Source organism: Siphateles boraxobius, unplaced genomic scaffold (genome assembly GCF_051911475.1).
Source record: "Siphateles boraxobius isolate OS27281-9 unplaced genomic scaffold, OSU_SipBor_1 5, whole genome shotgun sequence".
NCBI lineage: Eukaryota > Metazoa > Chordata > Actinopteri > Cypriniformes > Leuciscidae > Siphateles > Siphateles boraxobius.
In genome coordinates, this window is record NW_027509141.1 from 17734057 (window position 1) to 17758348 (window position 24292).

Below are 24292 nucleotides of genomic sequence, written 5' to 3' on the forward strand. Positions count from 1 at the left end.
AGCTGTCGTCACCACCAGTTGTAGTTTGATCATTGTGTTGGTTGCTTAAACTGCTGTTTGTATCAGATCTAGCCTTTATGTATTTGTTGGTATTTGAGTGAAGAGAATCAATTGGTTTTGTTCTAGAAAACAGCTGCTATGTTTGTAATGATTGAGTCATTTACAGTTTTTCTGAATTGCTAAAACACTAAACCCCATTCTCTAAAGCAAATTCTCAATAACCTAAACCAATTTGTCGAATAAATCACTCATTCTGTAAAACATTAAACAAAAAGTTCAGGTAGTTAAAACACTGTTTGCAAATTTCATGCACTCTTTTTGCAAAACTCTAAGCACATTCTCACACACTAAAACACATTTTGCACTGTGATGGACTTATGTTTCAAAATGCTAAACACAGGCAGGCAAAAGTTAAACGCAACTACAACAGTTGTCATCGTTTACACACAATGACTCAAAATTGTTCACACTTATTTCTGATGATGTGACCAAACCAACTGTACATAATCAGGTCAGTTCAGAGTGCCAAAACTGACTCAAAATGTTTCTCTGACTGTTGATACCAATAATGGATGGTAACGATATAAGAGGGAGAGGAGGAAGAGTATGTGTATAAAAGGTGGTGAACAAGTAGGAAGAGGATGAGGAAGAGGATGAGGACGAGAAAGAGCAAAGTGTGGAGAATGTTGTCAAGGCTGGTTCTGGCTTTAGGGGTTTTCCCTTTGCCTCCAGAGATGACATTGCCTGTGATGTAGACAAAGTCCTCAGGCCAGACCCAACATGATGTTGAAACAGAATATCATCTCTCTCACTGACCTTGATTTTGCAGTTGCACAACTCTTCTGAGTGTACTGTAACATGCTTTTCATTTTGAACTTTTTACTGTACCCTTTTTGCCTTTTGCAGTTGGGTCACTGTATTTTCACAGTATGCAAGTGCTGAATATACAGACATTCGATAGCCCTACTATACAATATTCGGTACAGTACTATACTTGCAGTGCATACAGTATACAAATTATTCAGTTGTCATTACTATACTTTTTTACGTAATTGCAAAATTGGTTTTCTTCGTTACAATATTTCACTTTTTTTCTGTAACTGCATGCTTTGGATTCTCTGTTCTCCATTCGTTGATGTCTAACCTAACAAATGATCTGTAGTGTTTATAAAATTGACTTGCTGTGTGTATGATCTGAAAGTATTGTTAGATTTTGAGCACAGATTAAATGGTTTTGTCAGAGGTTCTCTAAATGTGGTTTGATAATTTGGTTTTCTGTTTAAGGTTTTGAGAAAGTGAGTGATGCTTTCAAGAAATGTGTTTTAGCAATTCAGAAAAACTCTAATGACCAAAGATGACACAACTCAAAGCTTCTTGGGTGATCTGCTAATCTCAACTCAAAATATCTTAGGTGATCTGCTCATCAAGAGCATTTACAGTAAACTAATTGTTCTGTTTTCGTCAAGCTGCATCGCCGAATAAGAATCCAGCATCACCCCCTGTCTCGATAGCACTGAGCCAGGAATCGTGGGTAGGCCTCATTTAGCTTGCTTGATTAATGCTTGATGAGGATGTGCAAGTGTCCTGCTGGGGTGAACGGAGCAATTCTCTCGGGTGTAAATGCCAATTAAATGTTTACAAATAATTAACCACAGAACCTACTCGTCCCCTCAGGGGATGAAATGTTGTTGTGGGTAAACATGACATTTACAGTTAAGGATGCAGCAGGGCTGGTTAAGTGTTTCTCGCTCTGTTTCAACTTTTGCATCTGTTCAGGTGTCGAATTTGCAGCTTTCAATCGACAGTCATGCGCTGTTGTGCACCGGCGGAAGAGCCGATTCCTGCAGTGCGATGGCGTTCTCGCTCTAAGAGGAATTCCTGGTGTGTGACGCTGCTTCCTCGTTTTGAAATGGGACGATTTTTGGATGAGAGCCAAAACATGGTGTGTCACTCATCCCTTGTTTTCTTGCTCAAGCATCAAATTAAATGCTAATTGTTTTTGTCTGTGCATGATGTGGCGCTGAGCGGCACAGTGAGCTTGACTAGGGATCCGGCACGCAGAGAAACTGGATGCGTGTGTGTGTGTGTGTGCGTGTGTGCGTGTGTGTTTGTGTGTGTGTGTGTGTGTGTGTGTGTGTGTGTTTGTCATTATATTGTAGAGCACAAGCAGCACTTATCTTTCTCTCCGCCTGAAACAGGCCTGGATCGCCCTTTAAATGCCATTTAAAACCCTGTCATGCCATCAATGCATGGCATCATCCCTTTTCTTTAAAAGAAGCTTGCTGGATTTGTAAATTAACCATCTAATCGCTTTTACTAGCATCTTAGGTTGAGACCTGACGACAGTCACTGATAGTGTTTTAAACTCTGTAGCTTTAAGATATATATATATATATATATATATATATATATTGCCTTGTACACTCTTAGAAGAAAGGATTCTATATAGTTTGAATAATGTGTGGTTTAGACAATGAAAAGCTTAGTGTTTAGCCATTTTGGGCTTGGCCCATTTCCCCCCCCCATGAATGTATGTGGTGAATTTCATGTGTCTGTGTCTTTTAGTGTCTTTTATTTTGATATTTGTGGCGAGCAGGACGAGGTCGAGGGCCGTGGGAGAGCGGCGAGTGACACCTGCGCGACCCACAGGTCTCGTATCTCTCACGGAGGAGCGGAAGCATAAAAGGAGGAGCGACGACAGTGGAGATTGAGAGGGGCCAGGCCTGGATTTTATTTGATGTTTTGTTTCATGTGGCAGCAGTCATCCGTGAGGGACTAATGGGGGTATGTGACGAGCAGGATGAGGTCAAGGGCCGTAGGAGAACGACGCGAGGTCGGTGTCGTGATTACTGATGAGCGACACCTGCACGACGCACCAGTCTCGTATCTCTCACGGAGGCTGCCTTTATTTTCGTTTTTGTATGTGTTAATTTATTTATTAAATTCTTTAAATGTCCGCCTCCTTCTTCCCATAACAACGAACTGCGTTACAATATTATTTTGTCTTTGTGTTCAGTTCCAGTGTTTAGTTCCTGTTTCCTTGGTTGCCATAGTTATTCATTTTTTCATTGAGTAATTGATTAGAGTCTCACCTGTCCCTCATTGCTACTGTGTATTTATACCCTCAGTTAGCTTCTGTTCTTTGTCTTTGGCCCATTACGATGTTATCATGAACTAGGCCTATATAGCTTTCTCCACTGAGTTGTTCAAAGCGTTTTTGATGATTGTTAGAGGGCAGACTGAGATTATGAACGGGAACATAGTTTGTGAAACATTAGCAACACATTATTAGCTGTTAACATAGTCAAGCAAAAGGCTAATGAAATTAATGAGAATTGTACAGAGCGATACCATTGTGCAGGGTTTACCTCAGTAAGTTGGCCGAGTGAATATGTGAGCTAGTGTGAGTGGAGGCGTGAGCTAGTGTGAGTAGCATATTAATGGCTCTGTGTATACTAAATGAAGCAAGGGTGTAATTACATTCAAGCTAGTTTAAGGCATGAAGATTTTTTTTTCACGTGAAAATATGTTTAAATATGTCATTTTGATAATCAAACATGAGTTTTAAGGGATACAATTATTGACTACAGGTGGCCTTTAACAGCTCTTCAAGCTGCACTTTGGATCAACCAGCCAGCGCATGTGACAGTGATACTGTATATAAAGTTTGGAGTCTGTCATGTTTAGGGGCCAAGCCCCGAAGGGTCTGAGGCACCTATTGTATCTGTTAGTTTTCTTATTCTTCTTCTTCTTCTTCCGCCAATGGGAGTCTATGGCAGCCCAATGAACCATACATAGGAAAATGATGAAATTTGGCGTACTTGTAGTGATGGTAATGAAAAGTAATTGTAGCAATTTTTGAGTCTCTAGGACCAACTCTATAGCGCCACCACCAGTTCAAAAATTCAACAATGAATGGTTATAACTTTTGAAGCCTTTGATCTAGAGACATGAAACTTAGTACACCTGATTCCAATCATCATGCTGATCACAACCAATACCTTCCATTAAGACTCCACCCATTACAGTAGTGGTCATTTTGAAAGTACAGTACACAGTTTTTTCGCTACTCCTCCTTCAAATTTTGTCCAAGCATGTGCTCAAATGATCTTCGGACTGAGCCGCACAGAAATGACTGAACAGAATTTTTTTATTCATCTTTGATCAAAAGTTATGATGTCGCAAACTTAACGAGGTCGCTCCAAAATTGGTTCAGAAGCTATAGCTCGGCCAAATTTTGATCAATCAAAACGAAAATTGGTTTGCTTCATCGGAAGCAGGATCTGAGAGTCCATGTCAAAGTTGGGAACAGCGCCACCTATGGGTCATGAGATATGAAAAATAGCTATTTTAGCCAACAACTTTTGAACAGTTAGTCAGAAAATCATAAATGTGGTATCTATAGATTCCTTGTGTCATTTCAAATCCGTGGATACAGATTTTGCCAGGATTGGATGTACCACGTGTCAGCCATTTTGAATTTTGTCATAATTTGCAATATCTTTTACTATTTGACATATCTTCACAAAATTTAGTATGGATCATCATTTGCATGGCTTTAAAGTACCCGAGAAGTTTGAACACAGCGCCACCTAGTGTTCCAAAGGTATACGTTTTTTTTGTAAAAACGCTTATAACTTTTGCAAATATAGTTCAACGATATCTCGTTTTTCATTTTCCAACAATGTGACTGTCCGCCATATTGGAGTAAATGAAAAACGTTTTTTCGCTACTCCTCCTTCAAATCTTGCTCAATTTTGTCCAAAATTTGATCAGATGTTATTTGGACCGAGCCGCACAGAAATGACTGAACAGATTTTTGATATTCGCTACCGTTCCCGAGACATTCGTCTCCGAAGTTGACCTAACCTGTGTTTGTTGCCTTATGCTAATTAGCTTAGCATGATAATTGGTTAGCATGCTAACCAGACGCCATTCTTTCTAATGCGGCTCTTCAGCTATCAGGATAACCATAAGCTACATTAGCATTGAGCTAGCTTAGCATGCTAATCTCGTTAACATGGTTTTGTGTGCTTATTCTTACAGTGAAGCCTCTCCTCTGCAGCTGTGTAATTTACGTCCTCTGAGTGGCGCAAGTCGCTAAACCACGTGTCCCGAATCACGAACCATTGTGGTCGTGGGTTCGAATCCTGTGTGACACGTGCCCAGACCGCATGAGGTACTGTGGCAGGAAAAGATGCAGAAGTTGCATCTGTTCCAGGCATTGTGCCTAAGAATGGTCTCATCTGAAGCTGTCACATACAACATGCAGTGCTTTTATGTACAATTCATTGTTCTATGCTCTTCATTTTGTTCAAAATTCTTAATTTTGACTTGATTCTCTCTTGAAATTATTGAATTTTGGCAGCTACGTAGATGCGTGTCTGCCAAGTGGCACAACAAGATGAGTGACAGACACCTGACCCATAGATAGTGGGTTCGAGTCCTATGAGGGACAACTTTATAATTGTGTATAAACTTGTCATTTCAATTCCTTTATTATCCGGGTAAGCTGTACTAATCTTTCTTACTCTTGGATTAGAAATAAGCTTGTTTTTTTACTTCATTCTGTGTTCATTCTCATCAGACCTTCTGTTCATTTTGATTTCATCCTATCTGTACTTCTGAACCTATCTGTTCTTCATGTACATTCTATTTCTGCTGTATTTGCTCTTCTTGCTCCGTATTGCTCTACAGCCCCTTCAGCGGCTTGATCCCGTATTGCTGCTTGCAGCTATATTTTTTTTAAATGTTTTTGAAAGAAGTCTCTTATGCTCACCAAGACTGCATTTGTTTGCTTGTTACATTTAAACAGCAATATTGTGAAATATTATTGCAATTTAAAAAGTATTTTCTATTGAAATAAATTAAGAAATTAACACCTTTTTAGAATGATACTTTTAAAAAGGATTAAAAAAATCTGTAGACTATAAGTGACGTTGCTGTCACGCAGTCACGGTCAGTGAAAGTCATGAAGATACTTAAATAGACTTTAATCCAAGAATCAACACAATAATAGGGAGAATAACCACGAACACATTAACATCACACAACAACAATGCAAGACAAGGAACGGACAGGTTTTAACCCCTAAAATCCCATGGATCCGTCTACGGCGCGGAACGTCAGCGTCGCGGATGCCGGAGCTAATCGCGGCCATTATAGAGATCGCTAAGACATGTGACCAACTGGGCGGCAACGTCATCAGAACGCAAAGAATTATGGGTATGTTTGGCCCGTTTACATCGGTTTACATGGGCTGGCATAGCAGACTAGTGTTCTGGCATGAAAAAATAAATAAAAATAGCGTGAAAAACAGAATATAATCCTACAAAATGCAGCGGGCTAAAGAAAACATTGTCGGACCATACCAGAAAACTGTCGTCCGTTCAAAAGTATGCTAAAGTTTTAAGCACCACACTCCTCGCTCTCTCTCATCTATCTGCATGCAATCGCAATTCATGTCAAGATTGCAATGCTGGAGTGTGTGCGTGTGTGTGTGTTTGTGCGCCCGCGAGAGAGAGAGGCGCGGGCGCGATCGAAGTGTGTGTGTGTGTGTGTGTGTGAGAGAGAGAGAGAGAGAGGCGCGATCGAACAGTGGAAACATAAAACATACTCCCTCATTTTGTTCATAGAGGTAATCATTCAAACTGCAAAGTGTTTACTTATATTTGTGTAACTTACACTCGCAATAAAACACAACATTGTGCTTTTGTCACACTCTAAACTCTTGTCAAGCTGTAACATACAACTGTCACCCAACCAAACACACAGTTTTAAAAGCAACATCCAACCCCATTTCAAAACAGTCTGTGGGTTACATCTTGGACATTAATCATATCGCATTGGTTTTCATTTCTTTTCTTCAGAGCAGTTACATATTCTACATTGATTAAAAAAAATCAAATGTGTTTTTAATGGTAGTATAATTTTATACGAAAATCAATTATTTACCATTCAGATGAGAATAAAGTTAGGGTTCATTAAAATTAAGGAAAACAAATATATTGATCCGTTCTTAAAGGATAATTCAGGTATTTAGCACTTTGAGTCTATTTTCTAGTTTGTTTTGGATGAACTAAGTTTGAGTGGTGGGTATAGAATTTTGACGATGGGTCCTGTCTCGACTTTTTGAATCTTTTAGAATCGCCTCTGACCGCTTCAGAGTGAGTGTCTACGAGCATACACAAACATGTCCTTAAAATAACCCGTAATGTTCGTTTTCAAAACTGTGCAAGAAGGACTATTGCAGTTTATAACACAGCAGGTAGACGGCATCTAGAACACTGCTTTCTTCCCTCCATGCAATCAAGTCTGGCGCCTTCTGTTTGTGCCGCGGATTACCAAAATGCTTTGCGTTCACCACTGGTAATACGTCACGATGACGTCACATTAGCAATCTCTATAGTCAATGCTCTTAAAGGGTCACTCCACCCATTTGCATTAAGAGGTCCATTGTTAGACAACCAGTCATACTATTGAATGGTCGTGCAACATTCTTTCATTTTCCCCTGGGACGAGAGAAATCTACTATTTACCTTTTTCACTTCATCCTACAATGACGCAAAAATCGTCATTTGACGTCATTGTAGGAGGAAGTGTAAAAAGGGGGGATTTCTGTATAGACTACAAGCACAAATTCCCACCCTTTCAAACCCGCCCATAGGGGGTTGTGCCTAATGCGCTAACAGAGCTATCACAGATCAGTGGGTGGGACTTCACTTGCAGATACTGAAAGCAATATCAGCCATCTTGTTTATAAGCTAAGCTAACAAGCGCTGTGGATATAGGAAGTTACGACAATGACGGAAGAAACTAAACATGATATGGAATAGAGGATTTTGAAATTCTGCTGCTCGAATCCGCTGTTCGTGGCTATCTTTACGAGCCGCAATATAGTGAAGAGCAGCTGAGGCTGATGGAGGATCAGGAGGCGACTGCCTGTCGCGGACGAGGAGCCCGGACTGGGTCGAGCTGAGGCGGGCTGCTGGTGCGTGTGCTCTCGCTGTGCGCTACGGACACAGATAGAGTCCGTCTGCTGCAGAGAATTTAAACGATCGCAATTTCTCCTGGACGAAATCTCTGAATCAGACGACCACACGGACGTTTGTGTTGTGATGTGAACCATCCTAGTTTCGCCTGACTGAACATCCAGGTATCATGCAATAATTCACCATATAGAAAGAAATACAAACGAGTAATTCACTAATGAGTTTACCAATGTAACGGGGTTCGTTGTTGTGGGAAGAAGGAGGCTGGAACCGGCGAACATTTGAACGTTTTAATAGTAAAATAAACAAATACAAAACAAAAGTATAAGCCAGCTGGCCACACACAACAGAAACAAAACATAAAATCAGGCCTGTTCCTTTTGTGCTTCCGCTCCTCCGTGAGAGATATGAGACCGCTGCACAGGTGTCATTCATTATCACTCGCGTCGTCCTCTCACGTCCCTCGCCCTGCTCGCCACAGCCAACTAACTAGACATTTTTTGTGAAATGAATTTCAAACTCATTTGGCAGCTAGCCTTCTTGTAGACGGAAGAGTGATTTCTCTGATGTTTGCGCTGTTCTGCATTAGTGGGAGTGGCTTGCGGAGCTGTGGCTTGCGGAGCTGCATTGTGGGAGTTGTTGTCTTACATACAAATGCGCCCCAAAGTTATTTTCTGTCTTTTCTCAGTCAAGAGGGCACCAAATTCAAAATTTCTTTTACATTTCGACTACATATATAGCCCACTTTCAATAAAGATTAATGTTGAAATGGGTGGAGTGACCCTTTAAGTCCACCAGCTGCGGACGCAGCGCGTCTCAGAAGCGTCCCAGAAGCGTCTCTCCGCTCCGCAGAGAATAGGTAGCAGGTCTATTTTCGCGCGCTTGCCGCGTCAAGCAGCACAGAGTACATCGTACCGGGCAGGAAGTCAGACACAGAACGGCATAGAGGATCCGGTCGATTTTCAAAATAAAACACCCTGTGGAGACCAACGCTCCGCTGCTGAAACGCGTCTGAGACGCTTCCAGTGGACTTTGACTCCGAGCTAGGGACTCATCAAAAACGTGGCGCTGACGTTCCGCGCCGTAGACGGATCCAGTGGATTTTAGGGGTAAAAACATAAGGGCAAACAAGGAGCTGATCATTAACGAAACACCTGAACTGAGGACTCAAATCAATCGGTAACCATGGAAACAAACAGGAGGAGAAACTGAGGGAACATAACTAATTAACAAACTAGAAAATGACAAACTGGAATATGACAAAGAGACTGAATCAATCAGAAATACAAACAATAAACATGACAAAACAAACTCAAAATGGGGTAATATGTTAGTAGATATTAAAGAGGACCTATTATGCAAAATTCACTTTTATAAGGTGTTTGAACACTGATGTGTTTCGGCAGTGTGTAAGAACAACCAGCCTATAATGGTAAAAATCTCCTCACAATTTTTTTTTATAATTCCAATAAATCAAAAGCAGTCTCTTCAAACGGGCTGATTCAGATTCCCCCCTACAATGACGTCACTGTTAGAAGAAGCCCCTCCCACAGACGGCATTACAAATGTTGTGTTTTGGGAGTGTTGCGCCAATCATTTTTCGCCGGACTGGTTCACAAACCATGGGCTTTTCAATGCTGGATTTTCAAAAAGGGTGATTCTGAAAGATGGGTCAATGCCAATGCTTTGTGCGCAAACTTCAGATCCAGACAAAGGAAGTATCACACGTCACACGTCTTCCAAACTGCCTTTCTAAAAGAGCTTTTTGGCACTCTAATGTTGCTAAAGCTACCATTATCTCTGCCTGTTTTCACGCCTTTTGATGTCGCCCACTTGAATGCGACGAGCTCGTAATCACGAATTCAGAAGTGGGAATTATTAAATTTCTAATAGCACATGAATAAAATTGGCAATTTTAAAGTTATAAAAATTATGTGGGGTATTTTGAGCTAAAACTTCACATACACACCCTGGGGACATCAGAGACTTATTTAAAATCTTTATTTATATATTATTATTTTTTAATAATATGTCCCGTTTAAGCAGAGAGTCTACTATTACTCAACTAATAGTCTAATTAAAGTTAGTTGACATGCAGATGCAATGTTAGTTATAGTCAACAGAATGTCTAAACAGGATCATAAAAAATAAAGTGTTAAAAAAAAAAAACTTGTCAAACAAGCTCATCTATCTCATTAAAGGGAGAGGAAGCTGCTTTTGTACAATATCTCTTTACCCACGGGATTGTTTTTAGTTTTAAAGTGAATCAGAGAAAAATAAAATAGCCACTTTAAAATAAAATTGAAGACATTAATAGAAGAATAGGAAGAGTAATAATAATAATAAAAATAATGCTAAATGATATCCAGTTTTGAGTCTAAAGGGCATTTGAACTGATGAGGTCAAAAATACAAAAAGTACTACAGTATATTAACACATACATCACACAGGGACATGAAATTGTATTTCCTGACCCGATCAGACTTCAATTCTTAAGCATTTGTAAACATCTATATAAAAATACATAGAAGCAGTGTACAGCTGTAGTGTATTGCATTCTCAAACTCTGCATGCAGTCCTAGTTCACAGCTGTCAATGTTTGTGCCTGTCACATAAATCACTTTTATGTCCACTAGCAGGCATCGATGACAAAGTTACATTCAGTGCGTAGGCCGGGAGTCGAGGTAATTTCAAAGTCCTTGTTATTTCACCGGCTTTGGCCACACGGGGGTGTCAAACAATAAGATCTATGCCAAAGGGATACAAAAAAAAAATGAAAGCAAAGAAACAGGGGTATAGAAGAATGGAAAGTAAGTGGAGAGATTTCCAAGCAGGGCACTTCATATCAAGATAATAACAAGTCTGGCAGTGGAGGCCCTTTGTGGCTGCCATAGAGAAAAACATGCCATTAGGTCTGATATGTGAGGCCTACAAGTCCGACAGACTATTAAATCCTTAAAAGTGAGAAGTGTTGGAGGGTAAAGACCCAGTTGTTGCCCTCAGTAGACAGGGGCACAGCCTGTCTGACCTACCGGTGTGTGCTCTCGTGCCCGGGGCGATAGTTTTTAAACGCCTCTGTGTTCTAACAGCTCCTTCACGGGAACGCTGAGCTTTTAGAAGGCCACATTCCTGCTGAACAGCAGCGCTAAAATATGCAGGAGTATTATGCCTATGAATAACAGCATGTCCCCTAATTCACACAGTGAGGCAAAAACTGAAGATTGGCATCAGGCAATCTGCATTGTTTTCCTATGGCGTCAGCATTTAGCGCATTCTTGGCTCTGCAGCGTGAGGTTTGGTTCACTGCTCCCTCATTCCTCTCATACACCCTGACAACAAAGGTCCAGGCTTGACAAATCAGACTGTTTATGCATTTAACACATGGAGAAAAAACTAAAAAACAACCAAACAAACAAAAATTTGCATCAGGAGGACACACTGTCCCTAAACCTAGTCTTGCCTAGATTCTGTTGGAAGTGCAATGGACTCTAAGCTTGATTGCTTGTGGCAACTTCTGGTGCAGCACAGTGTATGGAAATTATGAGAAAATTGTAGGTAGGGTAGGCAATATCGGAGATTGGGCGAACATTTTTTGGTCCTGACTCCACGTAAGATGTCATTTAAAAAAATATTTAGACCACTTCTATTATTGATTGCTATCAGGAATGTTTTAATTAAATGTTAAGGAAGTATCACAAAACAATATTGATCAGATTCACCTTTACACTAAAGGATGAACCTGTCACTCACATTATAAGATTACAGCAATAGCAAACCACAACAATCCAATAATCCATTTCAATTCAACCTATGCAGGGAGTTTGGTTGACAGGCGATCCAACCAATCATAATCCGCCATCCGCCGAATCCGCCATTTTTGTCCGACAAAGCAGTCAGGAGAGTTAGTAGATTAACGGCGGTGGATTTGAACTTGAAAAACGGAGTGTACTGACGTCTTTCCACAGTTGAAACAACATTCCTTCTGATGTCATACATGTTTATTTGATGCTATAAATTAACTAGAAGGAAGAGATGATCAGTTCAGGAGCAGCTTTAACTGAGGCTCTACAGCGATCTGTCACGACACATCAAAGAGTCACAAAACGGTCTTTATTGTTTAAAAATCTTAAAAAAGTTTCAAAATTTGAAAGTTTAGAATTTGTTTCATATCAAAAGTAACCAGCTCTGTCTTGTCTGTCACTGCGTGAGAACATGGTTTGGCGTGAGAGCGGCATGGCTTGTCAGAAATAGCAACAGTAACGAAAGGGGACGGGTCTATGCGAACGGTCAATTCCAGATGGACAAAATCAAGTCCCAGCCTACATTTTTTCTTATTTGAGATGCTGTTACACTTGAATACGTCACAATAATCAAGAAAAGATTCCTGCAAACCTTTTGAAATGCATAGACTTATGCTATAGTCTTGCAGGCTCTGTGAGAGGTGCAGACTGCTTCATAAATGTGCCATAACACTCGACAACCCCACACACTTTAGCAATCCAAGTGTGTGTAATGTTATTGTGATTAAAAACGTAAGTGTCTTACACAGCTCTAAGTATTGAGTAAAGGGCTGCCACAATTGACCTTGTTTGAGAGCGATAAGCACCATCGTTTTAATGCAGAGACAGAGATGTCTTTGCAGTAAATGGGTCTGGCAGAGAACGTTACTCATTGAGCGTCTTTCTTCATGCGCACCTCGCATTTAAAACTGATGGCTCTGTCAACGGCCTCACTGACGGCACACATCTGCCCTCATAATAGCCAAAATGGACTAATTTGGCTGTCCAAAGACATACACCCGCAAATGCACTTTTCACTGAGAAGTCAGGGGTGGTTGAATAAACATTCTTATTCAGTCTTTTAAAGTGGCAGCCTGTAATATTCAAATCACTAGATAGGGCGCTATTGACAGGAAACGCACTCAATGTCAAAACCATCACACAGTAGCTCTGCATTTGGGCATGACCTCAAGACCACTGCTGGAGCTCGAAATCCTCACAACTTTTTGCCGAACAGTGGAATGATCCAGTGTACTTCATTCACAAATTTAAAATGGATTTATGATATTGAAACTAGAAAAGTTACAGAGAAATTGAAGGCGGTCGGTAATCAACTATGGACATTTATTTACAGTGTTTATTTCTGTTTGTAATATGGAGGTCAAATTAAAACATTCATCAAACTTTTTATCATGCCTTCATCATTTATTTGTATACTACTTTAAAATGTAAACGTATAGCTTTTGTTTTACCCTTGTCTCAGAATGATATCTTAAAATGTAAAAATATTTTAGAACATTGTTTAAAATTTGACAATTTAATGAATGAAATATGAAGGATACATGAACTATTACTATTGACTATTTGGTTACACTTAAGGTGTCATTGTTATAGTTTAATAATATATTTAAGTACTGAGTAATATTAATTAGCAACATGTACTTACCATAAGGTTATGGTAGGATTAGGGTTTGGTTGAGGGTTGAATTGCATGTAAAAATGCATAATTTTCTGTTATTACTGAGCACATATAACATGTAACCAAGGACACTGTAAAATAAATGATGTATAATTACATGCAGCTAACCCTAAATCAAACTTTAATTCTAACACTTAACAAAGTATGTTGTAAATTAATATTATTCAGTACTTAAACTGTAACAAGGACACCATACATTTTAAAAACTATATATATAGCTGTAGATTTGTTAGATTATGCAAAAAGTGTGAAAATATTACTTAATTGAGTGTCTATTAGGATACATAAAATGTTAGCAATGAAATTCGCCTTAGCAAGACAAAGGAGTCAACAATTTTATTCCAAAAATGTATTCTGTCACTTCTATCATATCAGAATATATTTTTAAATTTTATGACTATGACGTTTGGTCTAGGAAAATGACTGTTCCGAAAACATCTCTGATTTTGGTTCCACTTTATTTCGATAGTCCACTTTATAATAAGTTGATAGTTGCCAAGTTACTTATAGTCAGTAGAATTTTTGTTGGGGAAGCAGCAAAATAAAATGTTAACAGGTATTAAGCATATTCTACTAATACTCTAATGAGAGTTAATTGACATGTAATTGCAAAGTTACAATTGCATAGTTAGTAAAATGTCTAAAATGGACAATCGAAATTAAGATACTTGTATGTCCACAGCTCAACATTGTTTGTCGAACAACAAACAAGTGAAGGTGAAAAGTGAGAGAGTCAGAGAAAGTGTATTTTCTAAAAGGCTAAAAGTGCCCTATAGTTATATAAACACCCTTAAACATTCAATCAAATCATGCACAAAAACTTGACTTCTGGAAATGAGCCATTTTTAGTTCTAAATGCTGACAGCGCATTTAGGAGTGTTTACTGTTGTACTGGCTCTCGCTGTGAGCAATGAATACCACTTTCCTGAAGCAAATTCTGCCAGGATCCATCGAGAGCAAAGGTTACACTGTTAATTTTATTCCTGCATTGAGAAAGCTTGTCTCCAGCACAAACGGAACAATATTGCCTTCTAGAATAATTTCCGTTTTCGAGTTCAATATCTTGATGTGTCACTCACTCTCCGACAGTTAAGATTACGATGGGAGATGAATCTGTGCTACTAAACATATGAATCTATATGCACATATTTCCTAGAGAAGCGTTAACTGTTTTTTAATGTTTTCATGTTGACATCTGACTTTGATACTACCTACAGAAATGAAAATAACAACAATGAAAACAATAAAAGAGAAGCCACAGCTTTTCTTTTCACAAAAGAAATGACATTTCAATAAAGGAGTCATAGATAAGGATATAAGTAACCATTGGCGGAATGAGGAAGAAAATGGTACAATGATGAAAATGTAGAGAATAATTTGGTTTCTTTGTGCCGGAGAGCTATTGCCTCTGTGAAATTTACTGGCATGTGAACTTTAAAACATGCATTTTCCTCTTAAAGAGCTCAAATGGCTGAGCAGCATTTGCTGGAGGGAGGATGTGATTAGGTTAAAGAGTGGCGCCAGCTTCAATGGCATCGCTCGCTTCTTTGAAATGCACAACCATGCATTGTGGTCTGACAAACTGCACTCGGACTCTCCCTTAATCTAGCGTGAGGAGTTTCAGGAGTGGACCGTACTGAGCAATGTCAGCAGAGATTCAGTTGATGGGAATATACAAAGATTTGAATTATGTTCCAGTCTACATGTACATCATAAGTCATCTTCATTTGTGCTTACATGCTTCCCATAAATTAACTCTAAGAATAACAATGATTCTACACTATTATTATAATACTGTACTGTATATAAAACACATCACCACCACAAAGCATAACAAAAAATCCCAGATTGGATGCATACAGTCAATTTTTGACAGTACATAGTGATACTTGCAATCGTAATGCAACCAGGAATGTATTTGTAATACGCTCTTTCAAAAAAGGGCTATTGAGGTATTTTTGCTGGCAATAATTGAGCCTGCATGGCGATAGGAAATAAACAATAATGACTGAATAAATAAACACTTGAGCCAACCTTACAGACTTGCACTCTAGGGTGAATCATTCATTTAAATAATTTTGTTCAGAAATGTTGATTTTTTCAGGAACAAAACATTTTGCTCAAACACACGCAAGCAAGATCCAAGAGGAATGAAATAATAGCATAATCACGTTTTGAGAAAGTAAACTATGTAAGAATAAAATGAGTTTGCAACCCACTTTACAGTTAAATTCCCTACTGAATGTTTACTGATTTAAAGGGTAAACATTCCTTTAGAGCTGATGGGTGAAAACTTTATGAATTTGAAGATCAAGGTAAATTGTACTTAATTTGTCTTCCGGGAAACATGTAAGTATAGTATCTTCTGTTGCTTCCGAAGGGCAGTGCTAAATTAAAAACATTTATATTTAAACAAAATAAGAAAAAATGTGGACATCTTCATCCTGTTCAAAAGTACATGATTTCTGAAGGGTAATGTGGCACTGGCTGCTGATAATTCAGCGTTTCCATCACAAGAATGAACTACATTTTAAAATATATTAAGACAGAAAAGAATTCTGATCATGTTTCACAATATTACTGTTTTTACATAATTTGATCAAATAAAGGAAGCCCTGGTGAGCACTTATTTCAAAAACATATATAAAAAAAGAAAATTAACCGACCCCAAACATTTTGAACATCTTTTAAATGTATGTTTTTGTGAGAAGTGTGCTTGTGCTCTCTTTCTTTAAAATAATTGCCACCTAGTTTGAGATAATGCAATGATATTTAAGTGTGCTGTAGTTGTCCATAAATTATTTGTCCCACTATAAGAACAATTTTTCTGGATGACTTCCACAATACAGCACAATTGTAAGCAAAGCTAGGCCAGATCTCATCCACACCTACTGCAATGAAAGAGCATAAAGAGCCTGATTCAAATAGTGCAAGTGCAACGTATCAACTTCATATTAATGCAATTTTGCAATGTTCCCACAAAACATATCTTCCCCCACTGGGACAGTAGCACTAAATTTGTAGGCAGGGTGGCGGAGTTGATCTATTTCTGCTTGCAGAAACTTAAATGCGAGAGGGGGTGGAAAGCAAGAACAAGTGAGAGAGAAAAAGACCAAAGTACCCGTTTCTTGCTCTAATCTATTTCAACTTGGTTAATGTGGCTTGATAATGATCAAACAGAATATGACTTCCTTGCAAATAAATGGCCCCCTCAGCAACCAGTTGGCCATGGCATTTGGTGCAACCGACGTTTCTAAACGATTTATTCCTCTGCCGTCCAACAACTAATGGTAGCTGTCATCTGTAAAAGACCAATGATGGGAACATGGGCATTTGGTAACCATATCATTAAAACACATATGGGACATCAGTGCGTGGAGGCTACAGGGGAATATGTCAGTCAGCAGTTGCGGGAGTGGATGTAATCGTAGCCCTAATTGTCTTCTTCCACATGCACCCCACCTCCAGTATTTATGTATCGCACAGAACATATTTTTCCAGCACAGGCCGACAGAACAGAGGGAGATGTAACGAACCACTGGGCAGACATGTTTGTGGGGTTTGTCTAAATGACTGGGAGCTTTTCTCCTACTGAATCTGTCTTCATTTTGAGGAAAGGAACCTTTCTGAGCCCTTCATTAATGCCAATTTTACCTTGCTGCCTCACAGGGGTTTCCCAGCAGTCGATATACCATAGCCTGTCGAAGGTGGTTCTGAAAACGAATGGGGTTTAGCTGGATACTCCTGCAAATCAAGAGAGAGATGGGAAAATTGTGAAATCATGTTTCCAGGAACAATGTGCAACCAAACTACATAAAACAGATCAATCATAACCCATAATGTGATTTATGAATACATAAATTAAAAATGTAAGATACTGATGGCCATTAGTATATTAAAAAAAACTCAGTTGCACAAAATGTTGTTCCTATTTTAAGTCATTTAAAATGCATGAGATGGATGGCATATTCTGAATGATGATGAAACAGAATTAAAAAACACTTCAACATCAAATAATTATATAAAAATACATCAGTCAGTGTCACATATTCACAATGATAATAATAACAGTACAAATAACACAAAATGTCAGGCATTTTGTACTTATACACACTAAACAAACTCGAGGAAAGGGCGCCAAACTTTTAAAAAGAAATTATGCTTCTGTCTCATTGCAAATCTTTTCCATTTTAGGAATATCCTGAAAGTAAAAGACCCATTGGCTTCCAATTCATGAGAATGAGTCATCTAGCCAATAAAGTTGCCAAGGTTACACTATCAGCCAGTTTAACAGATTCTGTTAAAGCACCAAACATTGCCGTTACATGGTTAGGGTCCATTGGTAAAGAGAAGATAACTGAGAAACATCTGAACACTCCCCCAGAAGTCACACAACTTGTGACACGGCCAAAAAGAGTGCAGTAAAGTTGCAGGTTCAGTTACGCAACGACAGCAGGTTGGGTCAAAATCAGAAAATATTTTGTTAAGATTAGTTCTGGACCAGTGATTTTTGTGCACTTCCTTTGAGGGGGATTGTTTTGTATTAATCATAGTATAGATCTTAGAGATCGCTCCTTTCATGGATTTATGATATATATTGTATATCCTCAAGAATTTGCTCCGATTAAGTTTTAAAAAAGTAATATTTGCTTCACCTGAAATGGGTCATATACAGTTGACATTACCTAAGAAGTTAAAATACACTAGAATTGAACTAAGAAGTTAATTAACTTAATGATGTTAAAATCATCATTGGTTCATTTTTAATTCTAAAATAAAGTGATTTGCATCGCTTTTGTGTCCTTACCGTGCAATCAATCATGAAAGGCACCGCAAACCACAACCAAAAACAACGTTTCCTAAACGCTTCTTAGCCTGATCAGCTGTTTACCGTTAAGGAACAAACAAATGGTATTTCCTCATTTCCTATTAATTAAATTCTGAGTCATCACTGACAGGTGCTCCAGCGAGAGACAGACAGACAGGAAGACAGGCGTAGAGACCTCAGTGAAGCAGCGACACATCCTTCAAAAAACAAAACAAAAAAACAGCTGCCTGCCAGCGATCATAGCCAACTTTGAAGCTACATTAATTGCAGTTCCGTCATCACTTGTCGCAACATGTGGGGTGTTACTTCGCACTACACAATCTCTTTCAATCAGCCTTTTAATGCATGGTGAAATTAACTGCTTGCTCCTTGTGCTTTACATGTGCTGGTTACAGCCGAGGTCGCTGGTAATTGAAGAGCCGGTGCCATATGTTTGACAAGGCAGATGAATCGCCACGGCGCTTCCTCCAGACATAGACAGAGTGTGAAAAAAACGAGGCCTTACTCATTCTCTGGCCAGCACTTTCTCTCTGTTATCTAATTCCTTAATAATTTAGAGAGCTGACATCACAGTTATTAAACTAAAGCCCCATTAACCTGTAAAAACTGGATTTTCTTTTTCTTTGTGCTCCATAACCATCCGGATGTCAGAATATGATACTTTAAAACCATAGCCAACCCAGTTAATGACTTGTGGTCCTTAGTGCAACATATTCTGGCCAAGAAACTCAATTTAGACAGGAAGGGTCCATCCTAAAATATATATATATATATATATTTTTTTTTTTTACCATTTTAACAGATTAAAAAACACACACACACACACACACACACAAACACACTCACACACACACGCACGCACACACACAAACACGCACGCACATACACACACACACACACACACACCAAACCACACACACACACACAACGGCCATTCTATAGCCAGGTAATCGGATTAGAGCTGGCAATTTAAGGTTACGTCTACATTAATCCGGATATATTTGAAAACGGAGTTCCCTGAAAAAGCTACTCTCAATGCTGCGCTCATAGCGCAATGGGAAAACGTCTTTGTTTGACCGGTTGTGAAGTAGGCTATATGTGGCAAACAAGCCAAGGAACTTGTCTTTAAATACCTCTGACAATGACGTCATTGAAATGTGCGCTCGTGAGAGGCATTAAACAGACGTGAAACAGTGCGCCTTCAAGTTTCCTTGTCTTCAGAGGCCGCATTGTGTGTGTGTGCTACACTCGCCACTTTGTTAGGAGTTAGATTTCCAGTTGTCAGTGTGCAGAAATTTCTCAGTGTGAAAAGAAAAAGAGAAAAAGAGAACACCATGCCACAAACAATCAGGCTTGCCCCGTGTTTACTGCCCATCCCAGATTATGATACACTTGAGTTTTGCTTTGAGTGTTTAGGGGAAGAGCATGCTGCCCTTGTGTTCGAGCATGGCGAGTGTGACACTGTGAGTTGTTCTCCATTAAAGTGCTTTGCCTCATCTTGCATATCTAGAATATTTTTCTATATAAGGGCAAGCTGCCACATTAAGATTATTTTGTTTGTAAGTCAATCTGGCTGAGGAGCGAGAGATGAGTCCGTCCCTTTCGCTCTCTCTCCAGATCGGGATGTCCTCATGCCTGATTCTAGGCTTCCAGCTGAAGTAGTACAGACTATTCTGAGTGATAGGGCTACCTCTGCAAGAATAATCTATGCCTTTAAATGGGGTGTCTTTGAAAGATGGTGTGCTACGCGCAATGCAGACCCAGTTCACTGCCAGACTGTTTCAGTGCTGGAGTTTCCACCATATCAGCTTTCCACGCCCTGACTGATGGGGGCGTCTCTCGGGAAGCACCCTCTGGTTACCCACTTTATTCGTGGAGCCAGACGGCTGAGGCCTCCCGTTAGAGCGAAGATCCCTTTGTGGGACTTAGCTATAGTCAGTGAGGGACTTTTTTGAGACACCCTTTGAACCACTAGAGTCAGCACCTGACAGGCTTCTGACTCTAAAGATGGTTTTTCTCATGACTAGTACTTCTTTAAGGAGAATTTAGAATTTGCAGGCTCTGTCGATTTCGCCATCCTGCTTAGACTATGCACCTGGACTGTTCAAAGCTATTTTGCACCCTTGCCCAGACTATCTACCTAAAGTTCCATTCTCGACCGTGGATCCAAACAATCTTGAAGTCTTCTTTCCTCCGCCTTTCACAATGCTGGAGCAAGAAAAAACTTCACCAACTGTGTCCAGTCCGTGCTCTTCAGACTTATGTCCACGGCACTAGCCAGTTCTACTGGGCTCATTCTACAAGGGGGGTTGCTTCCACCAGTTCACCCAAAAATGAAAATTCTGTCAGTAATTACTCATGTTACCCTCATGTTGTTCCAACCCCTTAAGACTTTCGTTCATCTTCGGAACACAAATTAAGATATTTTTGATTAAATCTGAGAGCTGGATCACTCCTCCATAGGCTTCTAAGGGATTGAAACTTGCCAGCCCCAAAACGTTATTAAAGACATCGTTAAAATAGTCCAAATGACTACAGTGACTCAATCTTAAGTTTATCAAGACGAGAATACTTTTTGTGCGCAAAAAAACTAAAATAACGACTTCATTTCAACTATTCATTTCCTTCTCTGTAGGCCTCGAGTCAGTTCAAGTAGTGTAATAGCTTAGTGCTTCTGTGTTGTACATCACACGTAGACTCACTATTGGACTTGGACTATTTTAATGATGTATTTAATAACTTTTCCGGGCCGGCAAGTTTCAATTGCAAGCCTATGGAGGAGTGATCCAACTCTCAGATTTAATCAAAAATATCTTAATTTGTGTTCCGAAGATGAACGAAAGTCTTACGGGGTTGGAACAACATGAGGGTGAGTAAATACTGACAGAATTTTCATTTTTGGGTGAACGATCCCTTTAAGGGGTCCAGACACTTTCCAGTGCGTCAGCGTTGGTATTCTCGGCACACATGTTTTACGTCTATTTAGCCTCTCACGAGCGTCCATTCCAATGAGGTCATCATCAGAGGTTATTTAAAGCCAAGTTCCTTGGTGTGTTTGACACAGATACTTAACGACCGGTCAAACAAAGATGTTTTCCCATAGCGCTTTGAGTGCCTCATCTCGTTACAGGGTTACAGTCAAGTAACCCGTTTTTTCCAAACACTCATCGTCAACGCTAACTTCATCAACATTTTCCAAAGGTTGCTCGTACACACTGAAATGTTGGAAAACATTAAAATCAGCTTACTACGATTTAAGTACTATTCATCGAGTACAGTCATCGTTCATCATTGTACAGTCAACATAGGCTACATGTCGTACCCAAGTTTATTAGATCCATGTCGTACAGTACGATTTGTAATGATCTTATAAGATTGCAGAAATCGCAGTCTGCAGCAGGAATTAAGGAACAAACAAACGGTATTTCGTCACTATCATTCAATTCTGAGTCATCACTGACAGGTGCTCCAGCGAAAGACAGACAGACAGGAAGACAGGCGTAGAGACCTCAGTGAAGAAGCGACACATACTTAAAAAACACCCGTCTGCCAGCGATCATAGCCAACTTTGAAGCTACATTAATTGCAGTTCCGTCATAAATTGTCGCAACATGTGGGGTGTTACTTCACACACATGCTCTCTTTTACTCAACCTTTTAATGCTTGGTGAAATTAACTGCATGTTCCTTGTGCTTTACATGTGCTGGTTACAGCCGAGGTCGCTGGTAATTGAAGAGCCGGTGCCATATGTTTGACGAGGCAGATGAATCGCCACGGCGCTTCCTCCAGACAGAGACAGAGTGTGAAAAAAGCCAGGCCTTACTCATTCTCTGGCCAGCACTTTCTCTCTGTTATCTACTTCTTTAATAATTTACAGAGCTGAAACATCACAGTTATTAAACTAGAGCCCCATTAACCTGTAAAAACTGGATTTTCTTCTTCTTTGTGCTCCATAACCATCTGGATGTCAGAATATGACACTTGCGTCAGACCAGTTAATGACTTGTGGTCCTTATTGCAACAAATTTTGGCCAAGAAAGTCAATTTAGACAAGAAGGGTCAATTTAAAAAACACTTTTTAAAAACCATTTTACCAGATCAAACTACGAAAAAAAAAGCATTCTATAGTCAGGTAATCGGATTAGAGCTGAAAATTTAAGGGGACGTAATCCGGATATTTGAAAGCGGAGTTTTCTTTCTCCAGACACTCTTCATCCACACTAACTTATCAAGCATTAAAATCACGTTACTGCACATGCATAAACTGCAAAAGCTCCTTGAGGTGATACCGAAAGATCATACATAATACTTTTTTACGCTATTCTTCTGCCACAATAATTTTATTAGTAAAATATCCTGCTACTTACTGGTGCACCCAGGTCACACTCAATCATCATTCCATGTATGGTCTAAAACAGGGGTTTTCATCTTTGGCCCTCCAGAATATTTTCCTGCAGAGTTTTGCTCCAACCCTAATTAAACACATTTGGACGAGCTAATTAAGGTATTCTGGATTGCGGTATTCAGGATTAGAAAGTTATAGGCAGGTGAGTTTAAACAAGATTGGAGCTAAACTATGCAGATAGTACAAAGTAACATTTATTCTATGCCGTTTACATGACACCATTTTCAATAAAAACGGACAACATTTTATTGAAACTTTTGAAAACAGGTTCAAAGTGCAAGTTTTTGAAAACAATACAGTTGTACAATTGTCAATACAAATGTCTCAGTGTAAACTACAAAAACGTGAATTTTTGAAAACGCCGATGTCATGCAAATGCATATACAGTGTTCAGTCTATAGGCGCAACGTTTCAGTTTTTAGTACATCGTTGTCGTGTAAACGTACCCTTTAGCAAAACTGCCAGGGTGTATAGCATATATGACGGTATAACCATAGATAGCCTATCTATAGGTACAATATGTGTCACATGACCAATCATGCCTCATCATTTTGGAATATACTTTTTTACAGTCCACACTACAAATGCAATTGAAATACAATTTCAAATGTGTCCACTTGGGTGACCGTCTTCAAAATTCAGTTTTCGCGGGACAAAAACTAAAAATTATCATATAAATAACTTAATGTCAGATGGTCAGTGAACAGATTGAGGACTGTGGTTGAGATAGTTTCTGTTTGGGGATAAAAGGTTCATAATAATACAATTAAACCTCTAAATAATAAAACACATTGAGTGGAATCATATCAGGACTGTTCTGCTGTTGTCAGTAATGCAGTGCATTGCTTGTTTTTGAGACCTCCTCACTGGCTGCACTTCTGACCTCAACCTGTGAGACAAGGCAGGGAGACGATGACAAAAAGTTATTTTAATAATTAATAGAAATGTCCATCCATTATACATTTTTTATACTGTGGTCCATCTGTGAATTTTGAGAGTGAAAACATAACTGAGTCACAGAGGGCAGAGAGGTCAGACTATATAAAATGTGGTTCTGATGCACTAAAATTTGGACTGTGTTCTGGAGTTGTTATCGTTTCATTGCCTGTTGAAAGAGTTTGAGGATCTTTTTCCAACGTCTCATTTTGTCTTCTATTATGAAGTCACAGGTCATGGCTTTTATTTTGAAGTCTAGCCTCATTTTTTCTAGATGATTGTTTCTCTGCACCTCTTGGTTATATTCACCAGTGGCTTGTTACCTAACAGCTGATAAACAGCATTGTGTTTGTCTACAGTTTTTGGTTAAAGCTTTATTTGTTCTGGGTACTACTGAATAATTTCTCAAATTTAAAACCCCAAATCAAATTCAAATTATAAAAACCCAAACCCAAATTGTTCTCTTATAATATTTATTGCACAAGAATAATAATAATAATAATAATAATAATAATAATAATAATAATAATAATAATAATAATAATAATATATATAATATTGCATCAAGATATTATTATATTCAAATTAAATAAGCATAATGTAATAGATTACCCTGATAACTATAGATTGGCCACTGGCCATGACAAGATTAAG

The 24292-nt window shown here is 39.0% G+C and overlaps 1 protein-coding gene across 1 annotated transcript in view; it reads right to left on the bottom strand.

The window, feature by feature from the left end:
* The window catches only part of LOC143711389 (spermatogenesis-associated protein 16-like), a 67469-nt gene that overhangs the window by 31127 nt on the left and 12050 nt on the right, over positions 1-24292 (bottom strand). The window contains exon 3 of the mRNA XM_077202840.1: positions 17124-17213. Coding sequence (XP_077058955.1) covers positions 17124-17213 — 90 coding nt within the window. The remainder of the gene's footprint in view (positions 1-17123; positions 17214-24292) is intronic.